This window comes from Diadema setosum, chromosome 5 (assembly GCF_964275005.1).
Source record: "Diadema setosum chromosome 5, eeDiaSeto1, whole genome shotgun sequence".
Lineage (NCBI taxonomy): Eukaryota > Metazoa > Echinodermata > Echinoidea > Diadematoida > Diadematidae > Diadema > Diadema setosum.
Window position 1 is genome coordinate 45,095,303 of NC_092689.1, and position 19,864 is coordinate 45,115,166.

The 19,864-nt window shown below is 36.9% G+C and overlaps 1 protein-coding gene across 1 annotated transcript; it reads right to left on the reverse strand.

Moving 5' to 3' along the window:
* Positions 1 to 1,400: 1,400 nt before the first annotated feature.
* LOC140228949 (prostatic acid phosphatase-like) lies at positions 1,401 to 13,983 on the reverse strand. The gene is made up of 10 exons (XM_072309212.1): positions 13,861 to 13,983; positions 12,221 to 12,316; positions 10,909 to 11,157; positions 9,126 to 9,224; positions 8,052 to 8,144; positions 6,439 to 6,568; positions 5,387 to 5,472; positions 4,561 to 4,667; positions 3,553 to 3,746; positions 1,401 to 2,557 (listed from the first exon to the last, which is right to left on the reverse strand). The coding sequence occupies exons 1-10, from the start codon at positions 13,981 to 13,983 to the stop codon at positions 2,367 to 2,369; spliced, it is 1,368 nt and encodes a 455-aa protein (XP_072165313.1). The 3' UTR covers positions 1,401 to 2,366.
* Positions 13,984 to 19,864: the final 5,881 nt, after the last annotated feature.

Sequence of the window (19,864 nt, forward strand, 5' to 3'; positions counted from 1 at the left end):
GCAGCAAAGCAAAATATCAAGTCCCAAAATTAGTAGCTATATATCTTTATATACTTCAATGTTACGCAATAGCAAAATTAAAACGAAAGAAAACAGCTGGTCCCGAGGACTTCATTATAACAGGAGTCGCCTGTATAAAGAAATGAGCCACTTTGATTAATAGTGTGATGTAACAGTATGCTGTAAAAACAAACAAAACAAACCAAAAATTCACAAATATTTCAGTAAAGGCAATTATCAAAATTAATGAAATGCATGTATATTTAAACTTCATTGAACTAAGGACCACAGGGGCACACAATAATCATTTACATAATATTATTCTCTTAAAAAAGAAAAGAAAAGAGAGCGATTCCTTTGCAAGCCACACAAACATGTCCTGCAATTATTTTCTGTGAACTATGTAACCATAAATTTTCCTATCAGTTGGTACTGGTACGAGACTGTAGCATTCCTTTACTGAGTGGGTTTCAAAACTTATCACAGCAAACCTTTTATTATGTTTGTGTGTGTGGGGAGGGGGGCATGGCAGAAATAAGTTCATTAAAGTATGGCATGTTAAGGCCATATAGCTGGCAACATAAAAAAGTTATGACGTATATGACACAAACATCTACAGTGTAATTGATAACTTGTACTAGTTGTATTATCTGTAAATTGCCATAAGTTCATATCACGAAACCTACATGTAGGCCGAAGGCCATCATCAGTATGTCAGGGCTGCAAATATTCACCCATCAAAATTAAGGAGATTCCAAAATGCAATCACAAAGATGCTTGTATGTTACATACACCTCAAAAGGCAAATATAATTTATATTCCTAAATCAGGGAGAATTTCATACTCTTATCTAGACATAAAGATACAGTCAACTCCACAGAAGTCAATCATGACAGGACTGAGGAAAATATGTCAACTGAGGTGATATTCGATTTTCATTACAGTTGAACCTCTCGTATCCGGACAAGTCGGGACCGGGGCTCATCCGGATAAGGGATTTGGCCGGATACGGGAGACTCAATGCTTTATACACGTACATATACATACACATGTACTGATGTAGCGAATTGTAGTACCACATGTAGTAATGTGTATACTGCAACCTTTCGTTGTTACATTTGGGGATGTTTGGGGATGTTAAAATGTCTGAAGGTAAGCAATTTGGAAGGAAATTTGATGTAATGTATGTTAATCATGTTCGAAGTAATATGTAATTCATGTGTGTTTGTGTAGGAGTTCTCAAGGAGTTAGGAATCCCCCTTTCCTCCCGTAATAAATTATTAAAACAAAAATCACGGCGAGATTGCGTCCGTATAATAGAGAGATCCGGATAAAGGGAGGCCGGATAAGAGAGGTTCAACTGTATAGACATAATGCCATGTCAACTCATGCGGAGTTGACTGTATACATGTAATATTGATGTTTCCACGAAGCCTCCTACAGATCAGTGAGACTTGGCAGCTCTGGTGTGATGTACAGCATACAGTCTGTATAGTACAGTATTTAACTTTTGTGTTGTGTTTATCATACATTGTCAACTTCAGGAAAAGCCTGTCGTGTATGATGAATTAGTAGGATGAACTCTCATATTTTCAACAGACACAGATCATCACTAATGTTGAAATGGAATGCATTCAATAATACATGACTGAAATGTCAATAGTAGTAATACTGCTACTATGAGATAACCAATCATCTTGTGAGTACATATACACAAATAACAAATACAACATTGCAACTCTCCATCTACTAAGTGAGATTTTGGGCATAGCAACAGAGACAGTAGTCTGCTAATTTGGTCCATACCTATAGTGATACGAAACAGTGATACTACACTATTCCAAGCATTATCATCAGTATATGCAACAAAAAGTTTATTAGAGATACTATATAAAACATTTAACAAAGGACAACGTGGCTTGAAGGTTATCTTATCTCTATCATTTGAAACAATATCCTTATCAAAAGTTTTCTGGATGTTACCATGAAAGCTGCAATACTGGTAGTTTTAAGAAATTTTGGCTCAAAAGGGTTATAATTCCCTGTGTGGTGCTCGGCCATGAAGGACTTTGTTTCTGTGTTTAGATCAACCCAGCTACTGCAGCACACATATATCTGATCATGACTATTTGCCTTTGGATTGCAGTTTTTCCTAAAACTGGCAGCAGGTGCTTTAATTATCTGTATTCACACATTATGACAATAACGGGACCAAAAACATGTACAGGCAAATCATAGAAAGTACTTTTCAACAAAAAATAGTACAGCATATGACTCTATATCTCTTTTCAATATTTGTACATTCATATCTCAGTTCTCTTTTAAAAATCTGTAAGGAAACTAACTACATCCTGAGTTGCTCATTGTCATGTATCGAAGACACTTTCATCCTCGGACTCACTGTTTGGACCACCGAGGAGATGGAAGTTGATTGGTTCCATGCGTTTCTTGGCAGCTTGAATGCGTCGACGCCCACTCGAGCCCACAGCCAGAAGAATACACGTTATGAGGGGGATTATAGTGGCCAGTACAAGACAGCTAGCTGCAAGGACCCAGCCTGTAGATAAAGTTGTTGAGCATAATTCAGTAATGTCCACTGTCAACCATCATCGTCATCATCATCATAATCATCATCACCATTGCAATCTCTAACCTCATCAGCCCTGCTACAATGTACTCTGATCAATCACTTTTATGGATCTTGTGTTGAGGTGAAAGCTTTCATTAGCAAGTCATGAGAGTCATTAGCCAAAACTTTGTTCTAGCCCATTGCAATTCGTTGTTAATTTTGCGTTTTTTTTTGAAACGACACATGGAAACCACCTGCAGGAAATGTAAGAGACTACTGTAAAACCAGAAACATTTGCACTATGAAACTTTTGCAAATTGCTACTGGCATTCAATGTACTGAGTAGACAAAAACTTTTGTGAATCTTGGCTCATCACAAAAATCACGAAAGTTTCATGCACATAAACATTTCTGGTTTTACAGTAACTACATTATTCTCTCCTTACTGGAACCTGGGGGGGGGGGGGGCATTTCATGAAGAAATTTGTCTGACATATTTGCTCTCTGCAAGTCAGCTGCAAGGATTTCAGAGGCTTATATCAGTTTGTCAGAAAAAAACAACAATATCTGACAAAATGCTTCATGAAATGCTCCCCAAGTAGTTTGCTCTTGACTCTCTGATGTGTTCTCTTCTTTTTGAATGTGCTAGCCTGACAACAGATGGAATCTAGCAAGCTAAATTTTAATAGCAATAGAAATAACAGCAATTTTCATGGGCCAAGGCATACATCTGATTATCTGCTTGACTACCTTTAGTTCACAGAGACATGAATGGAATAAGAATAACATAACTCTGCAAGATTGTTTTGATATCTACAATGAAGTCTGATTTTCAGTCATATCAGCAAAGGAGTGCAGTCAGGGGATATGAACATTATACACAGTCAATCCTCACCCGAAGGGGACTTAATATGAACTGAGTCTGGCCTACGGCAAACATAAGTGTTTAAAGCAATAGGTGATACAAGATGCTAAATACTTACCAAAGTTCCACGTAAAAGAAAGAGATGGCGAAGGCTGTTTTCTCCTGCACACAGCCTGTATGTCGTCTACCACGTAAGGTTCAGCTATGTGGCGAAAGGTCTGCACTGGACATTGCTCTGAGCACGATGGGATTTTCAGCAAGTGTGGTGGTTGAGTTGTATCATTTCTGAACAGAAGGTCTACGGTATATAGCCTGTACAAAGAGTATTAGATATGAATTTTGTGTGTATTACTATAGCACATACTTTCAAAGTTCTACCACACTTCATTATGGTCTTATTCATTGTATATAACACCCTGCATGTATATAGTATTAAGTGGAACAATAATTATGAAAAACAGCAGAAGATTTTTGCACCATAATCAGTCATTACTATCATTCAAATTTATGGATATTCTTTGCAAGTGACTTTGTAGAAAGCTATTCATTCAAATTCAATTCACCTCTTCCTAAGTTTGTTTCAGCACATGGAATCCAGTTTGCAACATTTCATTAGTTGCTTTGTCAGGCAAGCCTTGGAAAAACCTTTCCTTTGTCAAGAAAACTGATAACTTTTCTTCAAAGCATTGGCATTAGATCTAACCAGGCCACTTATTGACAAATAACCCTATATCAACAACAACAACAACAAAATTACACACCAATTTTTCAGTGTTTTAAGAGATAGTCATTAAAAAAATAATAACAATAATAATAATAAAAAAAAAACAAAAACAAAACATGGGCATACATACCCAGGTGAGATCCCTACCAATTTATACCCAACGGACTTTTATCAAGACTATAACTCAGAACACAGAAAAATTGGTGCGCATTCAAGTTGATGTACAACAATTTATCAATCAGTTGCAAAACAACTACGCGATGCACGAATCAAATCAAATTATGTCTTCAAATTGGCCTACTGTAGGAACTGACAACATCATCTGCCTGTTGTCTGTCATCTAAATGGTCTTTCTCAGAATGTATTTCTTATCTGGTCCTGCCATTAGCTATTGACACTCACCCACTGTCCTCTCTATACAGCTCTAACAGTACACAGGAAGCAGTAGGTGGGATTACATTGTTGAAGACATCGAAGACTCCCAACAGTGGTGCTACAACTGTGTCATGCTGCAACAAAATATCACATAACAATGCAATTGGTTTTCAAAATATTGTCCTTTTGGAACTCATAGAGCCTGGGATAACAACAACACTTATTAAGGTTCAAAATCTCCTAATTTATGACTATGAACTAAAACAACAAATATAGTACCAATCACATCTTGCATAATCATATGGCATACAGTAGTATGAACAAATTTTGACAAGTTTTGGAGTAAACATTACAACATTGATAGAGCATGAAAAGTCTGTGAAACAAACTATCACAAGAAGCAATTAATTTTGGTTTGCATTTTTATGACCTATTTGATGGTGAGAATGGCCAAGTGCTGATCCTGACCACATGCCCAAAAGTGGGAACTTAACCTGTCGAGGACGAATCCCGAGTATACTCGGGAAGGTGTCTATCAGAAAAGCATGTTGTAGCAAAATCAGTCCGTCCTCAACGGGTTAATGGAGGTTCTATAGCTGGTAGATGTAACTTCCAGTGCTAAATCTATTTTGTGGTGATAACGTCAGCTGGCAATGGTGTGGTCACACAGTAATACATTCCTACTTTGACAGTCATTAGCAAATCATGCAAATTATATCTCACCACATAACATCAATAAAATATCAAATTGATATGTATGGATGATCAGACATAATAGTAAAACAAAGGAGAAACCAATGATATACACTAAATGTTATGATTTAATACATAGAAAGAAACAGACTCCACTCACGCCAGAATACATGAATAGTTTGCTGTCATTGTTCCTCTGGTCTATGTGGTCATTTATATTGGTCACCAGATCTTTCAAGAGAACACCTGGGGAAAGAGTGGTGAAATATCAGTTACCAAAAGCATTCCATGAGAATATTCTGTAACCTTGTGATCGATGAAACCAATGGCATAGTATACAAATAATGAATGTTTATGAGTGCAATGGACAGAATATTTCATGAGGTGAAAGATGAAATGATCCATTCAACTTGGCTGCACCTCATTGAATGGATCAAAGATTTCATCCTTCACCAAATGAAATATTCTGTCCATTGCACGAATGAAAAACATTTATTATTTGTTTTATATAACGCCTAAAATAGATCCTTGTCATTTCATGTTTTATTAATTTAGAAGCAAGAGAGAATCTGAGATCGAGAGAGTCCTCACTGAGCATTTTATGCTAGCGCACTGCCGGATACACACACTGCAAATGCAAGCGTTTGACACACGTAGTGTGCCAGGCTCTCGGTGTGCGTGCAATGGAGTAAATCGTATGGATCCAAAATTGCACAGTAAATGGAGCCACAACTGCATGGATGATGACATCATAGTGAAATGGGACGAATGATCAACATCAAACAACCAATCAAATGACAAGGATCTATTTAGGCATTACATAATACTAGTAGGTCATAACCATCATTAAGCTCAAGAGAAAATTACTACAGACATTGTCCATATGATCTAGTAATAGCACAAGTTCTGGCTCTTCTGAGCTGACTAACTGAAACCCCACTCCCAGACTGAACATACTCTTTCACCTTCTTTTGACATCTGTCATTTCTGTACATGAACTTTTAAATCACATCATACCATCGAATGCATTCATAATATCAACAAGGAATAATATGGATTGATGCAGAAGATGTGTACATGCACATTTCAAAAGGCTTCATAAAGTGAACAAAGATAAATGATGAAAAGTTGGATACATGACTCTGATGAAAGATCTCTAATGAGTATGATAGCTGTGATTGTGAGTAATGCTTAAACTTTGTACTTCCATACCTGAGAAAAGTTGTTTCGCCTCTCGTGACATGTTGGAAAACTTTGTTTCAAATGCAAAGTTGAGAGTATCCTTCAGTTTGTTAAAAGTGTCTTCATCCACCCAGCTAGGAAGCAGTCTGCCTTCAACTTTCTGCAGTAACCAAGGAGAAGGCATCAGAATTAAGAAAATGCATATATATGTGGAAATAGTTACATGTATAATGGAAACCAACAACAAAAACATTGTATAATTACATGTCCAATTATGTAAGCGAATTTTAAATTCAACACACTACGGGCTCAAAGCACACTATGATCCGTTATCACGAAGGTGTTTGAGTCAAAACCACGGTCTATTAAAATTCAATCTATGGAATAAAATAAGCAAGAAATAGCCGTACTTTATAAATGCAAGTATCAATGTGTGGTTATTACTGGGTGTCTATTGGTGTATGTAATCTGACACTCAAAACACTTGTGCAGAAGAAATTTGCACAAACCATGGACTAAACTATGGACTAAATTTAACCCTAAAAAGACTGGGGGGCTTAAAAGGCCCCCCTCGACATTTCGCGCGATTACTCTGCAACACGCAATGCTCTCGCGGCGATGCTCTATGACTTTTTTCTTTCGAGTTTCCCGCACATTTTGACGCCAAATTTGTGACGCCCGGGGGTACGGTTCTGAAGTTACATAACTTTTTGTACATGCATGTGAGACCGAAAATGGCTCAAAAATGTGATTTTGTGTACAAAGTCAATGCAAATTGATTTTTTTCGCATGGTTCATATAAATATGCTTATTTTTACTCTCAATGGCTAAAATTAATTTGTTTTAGTAGTATTATGCTTCAAAAAGTGTCTGCCACAAATTTTGTTTAAAAAAACAGCAAAAACAAAAGGTCGAAAAAACAAAGAAATACATAAGAAATTCATAAAACAATAAAATAAATAAGAAATTAATTTTGATACCGAATTTTTTTTCAAGTACATATGCGAAGAATGCCACAAAGAATAATTAGACCAAAAATGAGCACTTTTGGAGCTTTATTTACTGATTTAGATCAAAGAGTCTGATTTCTCGCATAAATTAGCATAATTAATCAAAATAAAATAAAAGAAGACTTTTTTGGAAAATTTGAATGTATGATCTTGTAGATTACATCACACACTACCATTGTGCAAATTTCTGCGGCGATCGCGCAATCCACGGCCGAGATCTTAAGGGGGGGCCCTTTAGGCCCCCCCCGGTCTTTCGAGCTACCAAAATAGCCCAGTCTTTTTAGGGTTAAACTACTTTCGTGAATACGGGCCTATGATACTAATAGAAAACCTCAAATACAATGTATGGTACAGTGCACATGATTTTCCTATTACTATTTTGTTAAGGAAATGTATTGAGTGAAAATTTCTGACATACAAGCAGCTGAGTAGAATAATTCAAAAAATGTACGAAGGTATCCATCTGACTTTACTTTCAAATCAGCAGTTCATACTGCCCTGTACACCACAATTTAAACACAACTGCTAGTCATGAATATGCAACACACAATGTATTCCATTTTGATATTTTTTTTTCCTGACATGATCCTAAAATACATTAAAGATGTAGGAAGGATGGTGTTGTGCTTTTACCTCTCTGATCAGTGTATCTGCCAGGCGAGTATAGTTGTGAAATACAAGATCTTCTGTAAATCCTGCATTTTTCTTCACTTCATCAAAGAAATCCTGAAATACAGAAGACATATTTGTTTATAAATGTTAAAACATCACAAGAAAGATTTTTTTTTTTTTTTTATAACAAATAAGACAGCAGAAACATCTTCAAGAAGGAATAACTTGTAGTGACGTTTGTGACTGCATTATTAGAAGGATTGAGGGCTATGCAAAATTGTAAACATGCATGAAAAGAATGTGCAGACAGACATTTTCCTTTTCTTTCATATAAACAGCACTCTTCACTGGTTGTACAACAATTCTTATATTACACATCTATATGGTTCCATATCTAATTCTAATCATTCTAATCAAAGAAAATCATCTGATGAAGTTGTAAATCAAATGCAAACATTAATACTATCTCAGAATCAAGGATGAGAAGTTTTATTTATAAAGTGCATTGCAATCAAATTGTATATCAATTACTGTGTACAGTATGTCCCTAACAAAAAATTACAATCAGATATTTGCATTTATGATTAAATTGTCTAAATGCTACTTCAGGGTCTTGAAATATAACATTTTAGCTCTATTTTGCAGAAAACCCCATGCAATTTGGTTAAGCGGTCACAGAGAAATGTGGATTGTTGTAAAGCATGTCATGAGTCTGATTCTTCCAAGTTTAGCACCTCGATGATCTTGTGTGTGAATACAATAGAAAGAACTTGGAGGGAAGAGATTCCCAACATCCTCTACAAAATTCCTCATTTCTCTTTGACCACTGAAGCAAATCGAATGGTGTTTTCTGTAAGATGTGGGCAATGAGTTATAGTTTCATACCGTGAATTTGTAATTAGATTGATTCAATATTTTTAAAGATATCATTGTAGAGGGTCCCGTTGTAATTTTTTTTTTTTGGGGGGGGGGCATACAGTATATAGAGAAGCTCACATCTGGAAGGGGAAAGGGAGGGACTAACTGGTAATATGTGTCAATACAATGATTTATTACAAAAAGTTCATGAAACTTTCTACTCAGCCCCATATTTACCTGATGAGATGTGACATACTGAACTTTATCTGCACTCTTCTCATCAGTCTGAGGCAGATCATTGAAGGCATCACAGTCAGTGGACTTTATGTGAAGCATCTGAGAAGAGAGATCATGAAAGGGAAGATCATTGGAGAAATGATCTTGAAGCAGATTGCTGTAGCATCTCAGTCAAAGAAATTATTGAAAATAAGAACTGCATCAAACTCTTTCTTTAACCTGTAGAAGACTAATTCTGAGTATATTCGGGAAGGTGTCTGTGGGAAATGTGTGTTACAGCAAAATCAGCCTGTCCTCAACGGGTTATCAAACCTAGTCACTACCATCAAATGGCTTTGAAGCCTGAAGTATAGAGAATGCAAACATTTCACAAGTAAGAAATAACAAAGCATAGTAAATTGAACATAATTAATGCCAAGTTGACTAGTTTCCATTTCAATTCTCAACTTGATTTGTGATGGGTTGCAGTACATACATGACTGGGGTACAAACTTGCATGGCATTGATACAACAATTCAGTGCAAGTATTTTTGGAAAAATGTGAATGGCTCATTCAAATCTTCCTTTAGGATCCCCAGTTCTTTGCCCATTCAGATCTAAGTACACCTGTACATGTTTACTTGGGCTGACAAGATGAAATAATGTACCCTGTAGTTACATGAACTAATCTACTATCAGTTTTCCATCTATGGGGCACTACAAGTGACCGTACATTATACTGCATGAATTGCAGAAACAAATTAAAACATTTTACTTTTCTTGCGAAACATTTTGATATTTGAACATTGAAGTTAGTTCGTTGAGAAAATTAGCAAAATCCTGTAATTGGTAATTTCTTGACGACCATAATGAACCACAGCACCCTTTGTGGATTAAAATCTTTGTAACAATTTGATAAATACATTTCAGAGGAACATAAAAGCTGCCATATTCTACAGAATGAAGGAAAAAGAATCTAAAGAAGAAACCCCATAGACCTCAGGGGCGTATCCTTGAATTCCGTAAAAGGGGGGGGGGGGGGCAAACAATATTTATGCTACTTCCAGGTTTTATCTCATTTTTTTCTATTTATTTCTTTTGTTTTAACAACAAATAAAGAGGGGGTGGGCGCCCAGCGCGCCCCCTCTGGATCTGCCACTGGACCTGGTATTGTGACATGATGTACAATGTACACTGCTTGTAGCACTGTTATCACAGGGTTCATACTCTTTCTCATGAATTAAATTCCATGACTTTCCATGACCTTTTTAGCCAGAATTCCATGACCTTTCCATGACTTTCACATTTATTTTTAAACACATTAGACTGAAAATTTGATCTCAAATCAAAGCGAAGCAACTTAGGGAATACATGCACATCTCACACAAACAACAGATAAATTCTATAATTTTTGCAATTCCATGACTTTCCATGACCTTTTGATGGAAATATCAGTTTTTCATGACTTTCAAGGCCTGGAGAAAGACTAGGCCAAATTCCATGACTCTCCAGGTTTTCCATGACCTGTATGAACCCTGTATCACGATATCCTGAGGAGAAGCTAGCCAACAAAGTAACTGTCATTACACATACTGTGATTCCTCTACAGCAACTACAATTATTGACATGGTGAAAAACTTTCTATATCGCAAGTGGATGAATTTGAAATAACTCTTTAACAGGATAACGATTTATCCCCAGAAAACTAAACTAAATAGTAAAGTAAAATGTAAACTAAATAGTTAAGATAGTATACAGATAGTATACACTTGATGCCCAGAATATGATCAATTGAAAGACTCACATAATCCGAATTCAGTTGTCCAGCAAAGACCGGTACAGGTTGCCAAGGTGGCGTTCCTTCAAACGGACCCCCAGGCTCTGTGGGAAACAGGCCCTGGAGGTTGCAGAGGGCCGACATGACGGTGCGTTTCCGAGGACTGCTTCTTACCATCACCTCCTTTTGGTGATAAGATCCATCTAGAAGTTTAAGTTTCCTGACGTACCGATCCCGTAGCCATTTACCCAGCTCATACTGCTCTTTCATTCCTCGCTGCAAGATACCAAGGTATTTAGTAAACATAAGCTTGTTACCTCCGCCAAGGAAGGAGGTTATGTTTTCTTCAGCATTAGTTTGTTTGTTTGTCTGTGTGCAAAATAACTCAAAAAGTTGTGAATGGATTTGAATGAAACTTACAGAATAGGCTGAGAATGACACAAGGAAAGGATGATTGAATTTTGGTAGTGATTCAGAAATTTTTATGGATTTTATGAAGGATTTTCGATATTTTGGCAGAAAGGGTCAATGAAATTGGGAGTTCAAGCTGCACGTATTTGAGGTTTTCATGTGTGCACTAAAGTGCATGCTCTAGTTTCTGCTAAAGCCAGGCGCGCTGCGCAGCTGGAAGTTGATGACATAAGAAAAGGCTTCTATATTGGGGAAATCAGGCAACTTTCAGCACGCATACATATTGGTGAAAATCACTGATCTCTACAGAGAAACAAGATGAGTGGTGGAAATGAGCTGCTTGGTGGAGGTCTGTGCTCTCAGAGTGCTTCTCTAGTTTGAGTTTCCTTCTATTAATAACAGACATTTGACTACATGTATTTTGTTCTACTCAGTGAAGCTTTAAACATTGCTTGGATTCTCCTCTTATCATTTTTGTACTGACAGTCACAATAGTCAATCATGTATTGTATAAAGGCCAATTTTGATATCTTAAATCGATATCTTTGAGAGATTATTGCTTGCATTGTTAATTGTGATAGAACATAGAAATAAGATTTTAGCAAAAGCATCTTGTTCACAGTAAAACTTTATTCTGTTTTAATACATTGTACAGTATATCTCATGCAATACAGTCAGCTCTGATTGATGAAAAATCAACATTCTGAACAACATGTAAATCACTGCACTAAGACAGAGATCTATAAGAAGTCATTGTAATTCAGTTATGTATTAGAGCTACAGCTAAGATTACGGAAATGAGATAAACAAATCTTTCAGCTGAAATAAAGTGGAACATACCTTCTTCTTTCTTCATTCCTCTCAAATCAAGTGATTTGACAGGATATAGTGATATATTGTAAACATATGAAATATGATACTCACTTACCTCAGTAAGTTGACCAAAGCCTTGTGGCCAGGACGCTTCTGTATAATTATCTGTCGGAAATGACAAGCCAGGTGATCGAGCTCCATGGCGGAATACCTGTTAAAGGGTAGAATCAAGAAGACTAAAACAGGTACTTGAGGAAGTGCAACACTTTGTCAGGTATCATATAATTTATACAGACTTTGCAGTACACTAATATAGCATTGCCGGTTATGTACTGTTTCGTACATTGTAGCTTGCTTGCTTTTGAGTACATCAGACTTTCATTCTCCTATTGTACCAGGCACAGTAAGAAAAACTGTCCTACATTTATGCCACAGTTAGAAGCTACCGAAGCATGACAATTCATCACAGTGGCTGGCTAATTTCAGCAGAGCATGTATGTGCCCAGGTGTATGCACGTAAGCATACAAGTATTTACAGGGTTCAGCTCAGTAGCAAATAAGGGTCAACCTGGTATGGATGCCAGTATATATATATTTTTTTTTCATGAAATGCATCTGCCATATCTAATCTACGAATCTACATACATGAAATGCAGCCTGATGACCAGACCCTGTGCAAAGCTTTTTATAAATAGGCTCTAGGCCTATATGAATTATTATCATCAATTCAAAATATACAATTGGTAAACTTGTGTGACTGGCTGGAAGCACTTTGACCTTTGTATCTAGTGTAGCTTGTGCGTGAAGGTTTTGCACAAAACCTTCAAGTTGTTGTCTACAGTAATCATTTATGTGCATGGGATGCTGAAGTGTACCATTGCAACACAGCGTCACCTTTGAAAGTGCACAGTGACTACTGACTATGCTGCCTCTTTGATCAAGTGGAGGGAAGTGAACGCTTCTACATGTCAACAGTATTACTAGCCTGACCAGACGCCGTGCGCTAGCGCTAGCACAGCCTTTTGTGTACAGCGACAGGGCTGTGTATAGTTACACAGTATTACTAACAACACTAGTGGGCAGAAATCATTGTTTGTTTGTTTTTTCAAGTTGTATTTTATTTGTTGTTAATTAAAGTCGAAATCAATATCACTGTCTATCAGTATCACCAAAACAAAGCAAAAAAGAAAAAAATGTATCAAGATTAGATTTACTCTAGGCCTAGAACAGGGTATGTAGGTTTGAATTAATAAACATTTTGACCGAAAAATCAGTCTGTACATTAAACTCTCATCTAGAATCTATACGTTAGATATCTCTAACAATCTAACTATGTTTTAATATTCACCTGTTCACTGTCAGTGTATATTTAGACTATTTGTCAGGGATATGTTCTGCTGAGACTATTACGTCTGGATTCACGGTAGAGAACCGTCAAAGTCAACAAATGATGTCATAAAACTCCTCAGCAACAGACGGGGTTTTCCGTCCAAAACAGCTCATGTCTCACTGCACTGACTGACTGAAGCTGGAGTGGAGACTGGAGTGTAGGCCCTACGTGTAAAGAACAGGCCCTACGTACGTGTAAAGAACGCCGACGCCCACGTCGCCATCCCAGCGACGAGCGAGGGAGAAGCAGCCGGTGGCGCCGCCCGGACTCGGAGCCACTCCAGCATCAACACGGACAAAATAGAGAGAATTAAACAAAGACGATGTAATTCATCACATCATAATCATGGAATAGTACCTACTTACCACCTGAGCTAATTCAAGAGTCCTCTCAGCGGTGCATGGCAAGACTATGATAACGACGGACAATATGACTTTCCATAGACCCATCTGTAATGATTTTGTGGTGGTTCCCCAGTAGGCTGCCATCTTGTCCATATACAGGGAGGGCATGCACGAGCGCCGCGCATGAACGAAGTGGCCGAATTTGACGCGCGCGGCGTGTACATCACTGCCATGGTATCACTGCACATTCACATTGTTGAAGCCATACAGTAATTGTTGTTGTTTTGTGTTTAGTGGCGTTTTCCATTCTCTTTGGACTATTTACGCCAAACACTGCTCTATAAATTTCTTTTCCTTTTATCTTTTTTTTTCTTTCACAATAAAGAGAATATTGTAATGAGAATCCTTGGTCAGCTGTCGGTACGTCTATTTGCCTGCTTAAAGTATATCTTCTGGCCAATCCGGCTCTTGTCTCGAGCAGACTTCTCACAGCCTAGGCCCCTCCGATATGCAGGCAGTAGAGTCCGATGCTTACCAACACAGGAACCTCAATTGGTCCGATTCAAAGCCAAACAAAACAAACAAGCAATATTAATGATATTAATAAGCTGCAAATATATAGTAATCACATATAAATTCTTGAGTAAAGTAAGCAATCTCTGGGCTGTGGTGCGCATGAATTGCCTCTTCAGAATACCTCGAGGCAGAGTTAGTACAAACTATGTACACTCATAACATGCATGAAAGTTTATCTAAAATCTTTGTGATCTTTTAACATACACAAGAGCTCTTTGGTATACTGGGTTAGTTGAAATTAATAAGCTTTGAATGATGTTCTCATGAATTTTTGTTTCAGCTAACATCATAGATCTGGGTATTATATACAGTGGCGTATCTAGGGAAAACGGCGCCCGGGGCAAGTGCTAATTTCTGAAAAAGTGTTCAACCCCAACCCCATCCCGGTAGGGACTTTAAGCAAAGTCCGCATGATATGCTTTTTCAAGCACTTAAAAGGGGTCTTTTGAGGGTGATTTAAATCTAATGAATTCTGATAAATTTTGGCGAGCGAGCGCAGCGAGCGAGCCGAAAATTCTTGTATTTCAGCTTACAAAACATGGAATTCTTGTCATTTTTGGCTTATCAAATCTTACAATTCTAATCAAGATATAGTGACGGCCTTATAGATAACGATTTATCTATACCAACAAACTGAGGACTTTAAAAAGTACTCTTAGTACGCACTAGAGAGCCGAAATTTGTATATTTCCGCGTCATCATCACGTTTTGTTCTTATCTCTTTTCTTTTTTTGATAAATTTTGGCGAGCGAGCGCAGCGAGCGAGCCGAAAATTTTTGTATTTCAGCTTACAAAACATGGAACTCTTGTCTTTTTTTGCTTATTAAATCTTACAATTCTAATCAAGATATAGTGACGGTCTGATAGATAACGATTTATACCAACAAATGAGGACTTGAAAAAATACTCTAAATTAGTACGAGTGAGTGAGCCGAAATTTGTATAATGTATTCCGCGTCATCATTACGTTTTGTTCTTATCTTGCTTGATTTTTTTTTGCGCCCCCACCCCCACCCCCCTCGTATGTTAGAAACCGTTGGCGCCTTCTTTTGATCCAATCGGCGATCGCTTCAGAACGAAAGAAATTGCAGCCGCTGCTCCGTGAAACATTTTGCCTGCTAAATATAAAATAACATGTGTGAACACAATAGACATTGTCATTTTGTCCGCGTCATCATCACGTTTTGTTCTTACCATCTTTTTTACATAAATTTTGGCGAGCGGGCGCAGCGAGCGAGCCGATTTTTTTTTTGTATTTCAGCTTACAGAACATGGAATTCTTGTGTGAACACAATAAACATTGTCATTTAGTCCGCGTCATCATCATGTTTTATTTTCATCTTGTTTGATTTGTTTTTCTGCCCCCCCCCCCTCCCCACCATTCTCCCCCCCCTTCCGGACGAGTTTCTTCTTCTTCTTCTTTTTCTTTTCTTTTTTTCTTTTTGTCTTCTTCTTCTTCGTTTTTTTTTCTTTTTTTCTTCTTCTTCTTCTTCGTTTTTTTCTCGTTTTTTGCGCCCCCAAGGAGTGGCGCCCGGGGCACGTGCCCCCTTGCCCCCCCCCCTAGATACGCCACTGATTATACATCTGGGGCAGAACATATGAAAATGATCAACTGTTTCTGGGACGTTACAATATTCACACATACCCGACACATGTTGGTTTATTTTTAAAAAATTGTCATTTAAACCTAAGTTCCCCATCCTGAGGCAATGTACAATTGTCTCAGCTCTTCTGTCATTCAAAGTGCATAAATAGGTCTGAGAAACCTTTCATTGAACATATATTGAGGAGGGAGTTTGTCTCCTCCCATTTAATTTGCCAGGCATTTTGTCATATGATAGCTTTTCAGTTTTTTATTAAATTCATATTCATTGAACCCCACGAGATTGAAACGTTATTCAAGGCGCATTTTTTCCATTTTTTCATCAAAAGAACACAATGAGTCCCTGGACAGCCATGATTATCCGCGTAACTTCAATATCCAAATAAGATTAGTCCTATTACTAAAGACTGTTACCTTCGGAATTCTGTTAAAGGGGTATGTTAATGATTATGTCACAGATATTGAAGAGTTCCTATCGTTAAAATGAGCGACTTGAAAAGTTGAATTTTAGAGCATTTCCCCAGCTAGGGGAGGAGAAAAATCTTTTTGAATATTCCCTATTTCCTTTCGATTTTCAGGACGGCCGGTTTTCCTTTCAGTTCTTACGGAATATTTTGCATAGGGTTAAGAAAGTCCACCTAGGGCTTACCAGGTAGGACCTACATTGTTGAATAAAATTTCTTTTATATTGTTGATGGCAGCAGTAATCATCAAACATACAATGCAATGAAAATTCATAGTTAAGTCTAGTGTCTCATTTCAAGTCTCATTTTATTTTTTTTTTAATTCGTTGAGACGGCCTATGCATAAATATAAATACTTGTAAGTGAAAACTCTTGAGTTTTCAATAACGCAATTTTACTTTTTGGTGTAGTGAGCTACATAAGTCACATGTCAGAGACACCTGAAACCCTTGAGTAGCTCATGAGATGCATTTTAAGAATTTACTGCCCACTGAAGTTGTCATAACCTCGCCATGTTTTGGTCCATTCATTGATGTTTGTTACTGGGGAGGGTGTTTTGTTTGTTTTTGTTCATCTTAATTCAGACATTGATTCTTCCTAGTGGCAAAGGGCATGTTTGAATTTAGAATTAACAATGATTTCTCTCTTTATGACCTAAAGTTGCACTATGATGTCAACAAATGTTAGCTTGTATAGATCAATTCTTTTTGTCCATGTGTGCTATCCCTTGATGATTTGAAGAGGTAACCTTTTCTCTATCGTTTGCAGGGAATGATTAAGTGTGAAAAAGAATGTAAGCTATATATATTATATATATATATATATATATATATATATATATATATATATATATACAGTAAAAATCATTGGGTACATAATGTTCTCTCAAGGCATTCATGTTTCCTCCCCTGCCTTTCTCGTCAGTATTCAATTCCTTTTATTTCCTTTTAAAGTATTCACAATGAAAATGTATATATGCTGCATATGGAAACTCGGATCATTCGATTGCTATAAAAAAATTATACATGATGTGTATGTATATGTATAATCATGCATTATATGAATATATATAAATATATATATATATAGTGCGAGAGATAGTTCCCTTCCCAAATGTACGCGGTGCCTCATTGTGGGTAGCACATACTGAAAGAAATTAGACTTGAGGCTCAAGTCTAATTTCTGTAAGTATATATAATATATATCCTGATGTTGTTAAGGCTTAGGTTGAAGAGATAGCACAGTAAAAACAGAAAGGAGCCTATAGTAATCTATAATCAGAACTGTTGCAAGACAAAATAATGACAATATAGTAAGTCATTCATACAGTATTTTGTGCATCTTGAATCATCTATATCTTTAAAATACAATTTTGTTCATGTGTAAGCCGTGTTATTCATGACAAGAAAATTGTTTTTAACTGGCCCACTACTGAATTGGTACTTTGAAGAAAAATATGAGCTACTAATGGCTTCATGTCTATCAACATACTAGATTCATGTATATGCATTCAGTGCTGTCACAAACAAGTGCAGTGCAGGGTATACTCGAAATGACATCATCATAAATTATGCTCATGACAACATTTTGTCCAAACTTACTTCAGTTAACATTTATTCCTCCTGATCATTCTTCAAAGAGATAACTATGTCTCTGCTGTTGGAAAAATGAAACATAAAATACACTTTCTACTTATGTATGACATTTGCTGCACAATTGCACTGACAAGCCAACATTACACCAACAGGATGTGAACATCACTGAAATAACAGTGGCTTGCACACAGAGATATATCTAGTATTTCAAAATCAGATGAATATTGAAAGATATTGAGCATGGACAAACCCAGCACATACTAAAGATTTTACATCAGTTTGTTTTCATATCAATGCTACAATGAATTTCACAGTTGTTGAATTTGGACATGGAATACATTGTATAATTAGAAACATTTCCAACATCTTGAAAAATAAAACGGTATAAATGAAACCTCATATCACACAACCAAATTATTAGTAGAAGTGAAGAGTAACACACAGGTAGTGAGTTTAAATTGTTAAAACATGATTCATTAGTGACAAAGAGCTAGGCAGTATCTTTCTGATCTCTATCCCTCTCCCCCACCCCCCTCCCTCTCTCTCTCTCTCTCTTTCTCTCTCTCTCTTTGGGGCATGATAGAACATTTTTTAATGGATGCCCTCAAAATATTGGTTTTGTTGACATCACAGCCCTAGAGGTTTGTGTCCAAAGGTCAACAATATGTCCCTCAAAATGTAAACCAAGTCTAGAAAACATTGCTACTGACTACAATGATCACTATATGTCATGGTGGCAAGGCACATTTCTGTAAATAACAGAACAGTATGATTTCTGAAACACAACAATAGGATTTAACTAGCAGATATATGTAACGTACATCATCCTTTGATTGGATTCATGACCATGGTACACAATGAATGAACCATTTCCCCTCTTTCACAGACATGTATTAGACAGGATTTCTGTAAGCAGTCTGAAACACACAGTAAAATCTAACTGGTTCCTTGAAATGTAAAGATGTAAAAATCCAGAAAGAAATATCCTCAGGCCAAAAGATATCAGCTTCTACACACTTTGAAAGCTTGAGCCTCACATTATGGGCTCATTGGAATTTCTTATTATGCATTACTGAATGCATGCTTTCTTCATTCTTTAAATTAGCATAACTTTCCTGACAGTAAATGGAGGGCAGCAGCATCTTTTAGTAAGGAATACTTTATCCTCATTCCAAAGTCTGATCAGAGGAAACATAAAGATGTTAGTCCCATGTCAGGGGCAGATCCAGGAATCCAGGAATTAAAGGGGGCACATGCCCCCCCCCCCACACACACACTTTTTTCTTTTTATTTCTTTTGTATTAAACAAAAATAAAGAGGGGGCCTGGTGTGTCCCTCTCTGGATCCACCACCACATGTGTAGCAGAGTCATACCCTATATGCACATAAAAGAACCAACTTCTCTTCTCTCACAATATTAAGTATAAATCCTGGTAAAGTAGTCAAACACACAAAAACTGGCTGATTAACTTGGCTGGTGAGGCCTAAGCAGGTCACAGTCATTAAATTGACATTAAGCTGCCTTGGCAGACAAAAGGATTGCCAAAGAATTAATAGTAACATAAAGAAAAAATATATCTTGAAATAAACAAACATTTACTGATGTTTTATACATAAGTGCACTTTCAGAATTACCCATGTAAAAGCTGTAGCACAGCTCCTTTCATACTTGTGACCTTCAGTTCTTGATGTATTCATGAGAAATCAGAAAGAAAGTTGCACTTGATATAAAGCACACTGCTGGTATCAATTTCTTGGCAAGGCAATAAATAATATTCATATGAATT